This window comes from Plectropomus leopardus, chromosome 5 (assembly GCF_008729295.1).
Source record: "Plectropomus leopardus isolate mb chromosome 5, YSFRI_Pleo_2.0, whole genome shotgun sequence".
Lineage (NCBI taxonomy): Eukaryota > Metazoa > Chordata > Actinopteri > Perciformes > Serranidae > Plectropomus > Plectropomus leopardus.
The window spans coordinates 5,987,409-5,994,829 of record NC_056467.1 but is presented as its reverse complement, the minus strand read 5'-3'; the positions used below and the strand labels follow the sequence as shown (position 1 = coordinate 5,994,829).

General features: G+C 37.3%; 1 protein-coding gene across 1 annotated transcript; it reads left to right on the top strand.

Annotated features, from left to right (window-relative positions):
- The first annotated feature begins 2,176 nt into the window (after positions 1–2,176).
- LOC121943738 (distal membrane-arm assembly complex protein 2-like) lies at positions 2,177–6,178 on the top strand. Its single transcript, XM_042487341.1, is given in 7 exon segments — positions 2,177–2,242; positions 3,573–3,763; positions 4,289–4,359; positions 5,221–5,265; positions 5,268–5,369; positions 5,489–5,651; positions 5,745–6,178. Coding segments are annotated over 7 exon segments (801 nt in total). The 5' UTR covers positions 2,177–2,224; the 3' UTR covers positions 5,956–6,178.
- The last annotated feature ends 1,243 nt before the right edge of the window (positions 6,179–7,421 follow it).

The following is a 7,421-nucleotide window of genomic DNA, read 5'->3' as shown; positions in this document are numbered from 1 at the left end:
GAAACAATGTTCAGCGACTTTTGGGTTCAAATGTTGCACCATTATTTCTTCTTTTTTTTTACGATTTATTTTTGGCTTTTTGCCTTTATTTGTCAGGACAGTTAAGCATGAAAGGGACTGCTGCAGCAAGGACATGACCTTTGAACATGGGGCACCCGCTCTCCCAGGTGAGCTACTCGGCCCCCCACAACAGCACTTCTTGTGAAACATACATACCAGTGGTCGACCGAATAGTCGGTTTTGCCAATGAGTCCTCTTGGGGCGGTTCTCCGCAGAGGTCTTGACAGTAGGTGCTTCTGAGACAGAGACTCTGTTGATGGACACATACCCAGTTGGTTATTTTGTTGTGAACGTATGTAATCAGTTAGACGGCTGCCTAAAGTTACAGTTGGTAACTTTTATTTAAAAAGAACAAAACTTTTCACATTTGCTGAAACTGTCACTATTTCCATGCAGCACAAATTGAGACAGAGTCTAAAAAAGGCAAGTATGCCACACTTAAAGTCAATGTTTTAAGCATCATAGTCAGTTTGTCAACTGCTTATATTGTGATATAATATGTTTGTTGACCTGTCCTTGTTAAAATATGTATGTTGGTAAAACGGAAAGAAAACTAATGCTTATTTTACAACGAAAAACTGCAGTCAAAGCCAAAAACACAGCATGGACAAACACTACATGTTGTCAGATGTTTCTGATATTTAAGCTCCGTCACATACGTTTAAGAGATGGAAAAATATGTTCAAAAACACCTTACAGTATACAGTGCAGCACAATATCTCTATAAATTGCACAGTACAGGTGTTTTGTCACTAACTTTACTGTGTTCATAAACATCTTTTATACCTGTCAGTGAAGCTGGAGCGCTGTCTGCTCTGATCTCCCACTATAAAGTTAGGAGCAGTTGGGTTTGTCTGTTCAAAGTAAGAAAAAGGCAAAACATAATTAGATAATTGGACTTCTTTACATATATAAATATAACTATCAGACAAAAACTGCAACACTCTTGTCAGTGAAGCCAGAGAGTTGCCAAAGATTTACATTGACAAACTTAGCATAGAAACTATAAAACCCTGGTGAATCTGTTAAACATACCTTAGCTTGAGAAGTAGACATTGTTGCAAAACTTTCAGTTAGTAAAATGTGATATGAACCAAATACATGAAATGTGAACTGACTGTCCAAAGTGCTTGTTTGGGTCTGAATACAAGGTCCTGGTGTGTTTCAACAGAACTCTCAGTGTTATAGAATGTGATGCTCTAAACCCAAGATTCTAAGATTCTAAACTGAGCTTACCAAATATGGTCGACAGGACGCAGACAATACATGTGATTAAAACACAATATATTTACTGTTACCAACAGCAGAGACCCTGTTGTTTGCCTCAGGTGGCTTCATATAAAAGTCTAAAACAGTGAAACAAGGTTTATTTAAAAAAAAAAATAAAAGAAAAGAAAATGTCAGCTTAGTTCATGGGACATTTAAAGTCACTTTGTTCATTTTTGTGTGTTTAAGCACCTTTCAAACTATCCTCACCCTACATGTATGGTATCCTCCCATCATCTGAAATTCAGTCATAAGTCTGTGTTATCATTTTAATAATGTAAGACACTATAAAGCTGCCAGGAAATTAAAATTATGCAGACAAATAGAGCAAGAAATAGTAAGAAATACAATTATACGCTATAATATGTGTGTGTGTGTGTGTGTGTGTGTGTGTGTGTACATACATATATATACATAGACACATATATACATATATAGATAGATAGATACATAGATATAGATAATAGCTTATAATTTTTTATAATTTATTTCTTCGTATTCTTACTTTTAATTTTTATTCTTACTATTCCTGCCCTATATATATATATATATATATATATATATATATTAGCCTGTGTGTGTGTGTGTGTGTGTGTGTGTGTGTATATCATAATTGATAAGGGGAGCCAAGCCAATATATATCACATATATTTCTTACTATTATTTATATTTCTTACTATCCCTGCCCTATTTCACGCACACACACGCGCACACACACATATATGTATATATCTTGTCGATATTTTGGCCCACCTTGGTGTGTATCACAGGTCAGTTCAGGTTAATCTGCTCTGCGCGTGCACAGAGCGACACTTAGCGGCTGACAACATGAACAAATGATGTAAAATGCGAAAATGCAAACTTTGTCCCTTACGACTTTCCGTTGAACGGCGCTGTCATGGCTTCTACCTTTATGGTGAGTTACCCTTTACATTTCTACTAAATATTACACTTAAACTAAAACTCTTATTGAACGTTGGTCTTTTTTAATGACAGGCTTTCGCCTGTCACGAGGCCGTTGATAAGTGTGTGTATTAGCATGTAGCTGTAAGACTGTAACTCGCTGTACCAGCATGCGTATGGCTACAATGTTACTTAATATTGGCCGGAGATTTAGCTTTAAAGCTTTCCTGATCATCCTATCAAAACTTATTTGGGGATTTTCATCGCTGAGTGTGGCATTTATAATCCATAAATACCGTTTAACCCTACATTACTGTTTTTGTGTGTGTGTGTGTGTGTGTGTGTGTGTGTGTGTGTGTTGGATTTGTTATAGTGAAGCACTTTGAGATGCATTCATTGTATGAGAAGTGCTCTACAAACAAAGTTTATCATACTTATCATTATTAATAATATGTAACGCAAGGGTGTATATTTTGTTTCAACGTGTGTGTGTGTGTGTGTGTGTGTGTGTGGGAGGGGGATACATGCTGGACATATGAAGCAGGGTTTTGGGGATCAAACATTTAATTTCTGCATTTTGGATAATATTTATACGCCAATTTTCCTGCATCAATTTATGGTGTTAATATGTTCGTTTTTTTAAAAAAAAAATAAAGACCTGTAAAGAACAAACTGAGACAGGGGTGTCCAAATTTTTTTTTGAATGGGGATCAAGATTAAAAAATGTGAAAATACCTGGAGGCCAGCTGCTTCTGGCATCATATGTGTTATTTTAAAAAAAATCACATACAAATGACACAAACACCGCTGTTTTATCTGTAAGTGAAAAAGTCTTCAACTTTCCATTGCTCCTGAAAGCGGCAGCCCTCGCTGTCGACTTTATGCTTCTTTGCTGTGGCCATGTTTGCTACCTTGCAGAAAATATCTGCTGTTAGGTGACCGTTGGTTCACTTATTTCCTGTTTGTTTATGAAAACACATTAGTTTTGCCAAAATAGTTCCTACTTGGTGCAAGTCTACAAACTATGATTGTCCTGCCATTGTGAATTGGATGAAAATAAATTTAAAATGATCTTGCTTGATTAATTAATATTGTGTTAATTATGTTGTATACTTTGAAAGACAAGCTTAGAGCTATTTAAAATTGGTCTGATGGCCTCGGTCGGCCAAAATTGAGGGTTTCAGCAGATAAACAAAGGCATGAGGACATGAATGCTTTTGTAGGTATTTTTTTGTGTATTTTATCTTTTTATTCTGTATTTTACACTTAAACCAGAGGACAGTCATCACTGTCTCCCGCCTGTATCCTTTGTCTCAATCGCTCTCCTTTGCCTCTCTGTACAGTCTCTACACAGATGTTGCCAGCGGTCTGCTCTCCTCATCGTCGCTCGGCGACAGTGGAGCTCCAGCTCTGTGTCGCCCCCTCCCCTGCACACGAGGCTCCTCCTCTACCTCACCCAGCGTTTCTATGACGTAGAGATGCTCCTGAGCTGGGGGTCAAAGCTGAGGACAAAGGGGATTCAGAAGAAGAATGTGTAAGAAACATTTTTGGCAATGCTAAACCTGGAGATGCATCCTTACTGGTGCTGCAGCTGGTATTAGCAGTATGTGTCTGCAGCTGGTGTCTGCAGCTGGTGTCTGCAGCCGGTATCTGCAGCTGGTGTCTCTGCAGCCGGTGTCTGCAGCTGGTGTCTGCAGCTGGTGTCTGCAGCCGGTGTCTGCAGCTGGTGTCTGCAGCCGGTGTCTGCAGCCGGTGTCTGCAGCTGGAAAAGCTCCAGCTGAAACAGGTTTAATGAAATGAAAAGCTGCGGTTCTCAGGTGTGGCAAAATGAGTCAAGTTTAAAGCAGTTGTCAAGTCCTGATGAGCACCTCTCTCTGCATTATAGCCCAATTACAAATCAATGTACTAAAACCACAAAAGTGTATAATTAATATTAATAGCTGAATGTGCATGTATAAGTAAAATGCTGATCATAATCATATTTTTTTTTTTATGTTTTTTGCTCAGTGTTACTGTAGATGTTTGAACATCACTGATTTTTTCCTGTTGTCTTTCACAGTTACTATGGCTACACTCAGAGGTATTATGGTTCAGACATAGCAGCAGCATATTTCATCTTGAGTCTGAGGGCGGATTTAGGTAAGTGCTTTGTTCCCTTTCCTCTGCACAGTTTCTCTGAAGCATACACCATAGATTATTTTTGTTGCTCTTATGAGCCTAAAAGATGTAATTGCAAATATGGTGTTGGGTGATCACACAATTTGTTTTATTACAAAAATGTAATGACGAAGCAGCTACTGTTATTTAAACCTGTATATGAGTTTGTTATTGTGATATCTGTTTATTAGCTTGGTAGATCGACTGCGGTCAGGCATTTATTTCCTTTTAGGACTGCGAGTAACCAAAATCTTTTTTGGCAATGAATCTGCGATTGAAATAATTTAATCGATTTATCGATTTACTGTTTGAATTAGCAAACACATCCGAAACCTGTGGATGTTATCCAGCAACAGGTTACCAAGGTGGCATCCTTAAATCCCTTGTTTTGAACAGAGGTCAAAAATCGATTACAGATTATATTTTGTAATAATAATTATAATTATTATAATACTAATTCCAGCTGAGCTTTTTTGCAAAAGCGTGAGTAGCTTGATTTCAGTATGATATATTAACTTATATATAGATTATATTTTGTAATTATCAGCTTTAAAAAATTAAAATTTACATTTTCTCTAATTTTCTCTAATTTTCCATTTGTTGCTATCATCTGGCTCTCACACTGTTTGTATATTTGCATTTGATGTCTTCAAATGCACTGAGAATATTCATTATAAATATTTTTTGATTACCCACTTCTGGCATTTATTAACACATTTAATTTCTTGTATGCAGCGTTATTTTCTTGCAATATGTATGCAATTGCAATTGCAATTTAACATTAGTGTCTCTAACGTGTCGCTGTGATCCGGGTGTAATGTGATGGTCTGTGTCGTGTCTTCAGGTTTGTCGGTCAGTCCGAGTGGTTTCGTGCAGATCAGGGGGCAAGTTCAATTGGGACTTCTTAGAACACAGAGACACACCTCTAGAGGAAGTAAGCATGAACTACACAGACATCAACTACAGAGGACTGGACAACCTCGGTAATGAACTTCAAATCAGCCTTGATTTTTCAGTTTCAGTTTTTCAGTTTTCTTCTGCAAGCTAATTCTCTCTCTGATAATATTAAACATTAATGTTCAGTGTTTTTGATATCTCTTAGAGGGGCAGAAATCGCTGCGGACTCTGTCGTTACGAGGATGTCCTGAAGTGGATGACTGGTTCCTGGCCCGCCTTCATATGTTCCAAGACTCTCTGGAGGAGCTGGACATCTCTCACTGCCCGCGCATCACTGCAGGCGGCCTGGCTGCACTCAGGAATCTCAAGTAATTATCCAAAGACTCATAACACTGCTTACTTGATATTACCAAATTACTACTTCAGTGTTCAGCTCCTCCTCCCTTTCTGTGCTGTTGCAGAGGGCTGCGGCGTCTGGATGTGTCGTCTCTTCCCAGGATTTCAAGTCCTGGGTTGGTCGTCATCCTGCTTGAGGAGATGCTACCACAGTGCCAGGTCACCGCCACCGGCTACGACTTCAGCCTGAGGCAGGAGGGCGGAGCGGAGAAAGAGGAGCACATGGGGAAGGAAATAAGTAGGGGTGAAAGGGACACTGAGGAATCAAGGTACTAAGTTTAGGGAAACAAAGAGTCATGGACACTTGGAGAGGAAGCATCTAGCAGCAAAACAACAATCATGTTGTATTTTCAGTATCTGACCAGTTTATTGATCACTAGCAAAGTCCAGCGTAAAAATTTTGAATTTTGTCATCTGACATCTGCACAAGTCAGACACCAGTATAAAGCAGGTATACACTCAAATTTGACTGGACACTGGCAACATTCAATGTGAAAAAAAAAAAAATACAGCAAGTGTGAAACAAAAAGGTACAACTCAGGATGTTTTGATTTGGGGGTTTTCATTTAAGCTATGATGATATACTGTAAGTGGTATCACTTTCTGCTCGGGGTGTTTTCTTCCAGAATCGGCTTACTGTCAAGAGTTCGCACATTTTTTATTTAACTTTGTGCAAAATGATCTTACTCAAGCAAACTACACTCTGAATATGTGGCAACGGTTTTATCATCTGAAATGTAAATATTATTGTAGATGTACTGAATAAAGATTTTATTGATAAACATTTTGTTTTTGGTTTATTTATTACCTCATTTCACGTCAAGATTAACAAATAATGGATGCATGCACCACACATTAGTGTGTCTGCATGTATTTCTAATCTTCACTGTGGAAGCTTAGGTGAGGAAACTAAAGCCCATAATCCACCAGTGTGAGCCTTGTTCTGCAGCAGTGTCAGACTGACAGTGGGCAGATGAAGACACCAGTAAGACTGCGGGAAAAGAGTGAACTGGGATGAAGAAATCGCTGCTTCTTTTGTATGTAAAGATACAATCTACAGTTATTCGGTAGCCAGTTTTGATGTTTACAGAACTATGAGCTAGTTCTACCTAAAACCACATGTAGGGTAGTATTGACTACTTCAATTTTTTATGGTATTCGTGTTTATTAATGGTTAATTCATGGAATATATAGAGTGATAGGTGACATTTAACAAAACATACACTGTAAAAAAAGCTATGTTGTTTTTCTGTTGTTCAAGACAAAAATAAAATATCTGCAATCTACATCTACACACAATCTACACACATTTTCTGTAAAAACCCTGAAATTAAGTTAATAATTGAGAATCTACACACAAATAGCTGGTATGGGCAGGTGAAACAACTTTTTTTTTCAATGTACAATATTTTTGCCAAAAACATTTTATGTATTTTTTAGAGTGGACGTCAATAGGAAAGTTCAAGTTTTAAGGAACATTTAATTGTAACGATCAGATCTTTTAAAATCCATTGTAAAATCAATTTGTAGGCTACATATTTATCTTTATAGCATAACATATAAATTTGTAAAATATTATATGCTTTCTTTATGAAAAAAACAACAAATTACAGTAATCTGTAAATTCTACAAAGAAATCTCATTTCAACATATTCTTACTTTAAAATTAACAATTTTGTTTGGTTCACACAATATTGCTATAAATTGAACACTTATTGTATTTCTATTGACAGTTTTATGAT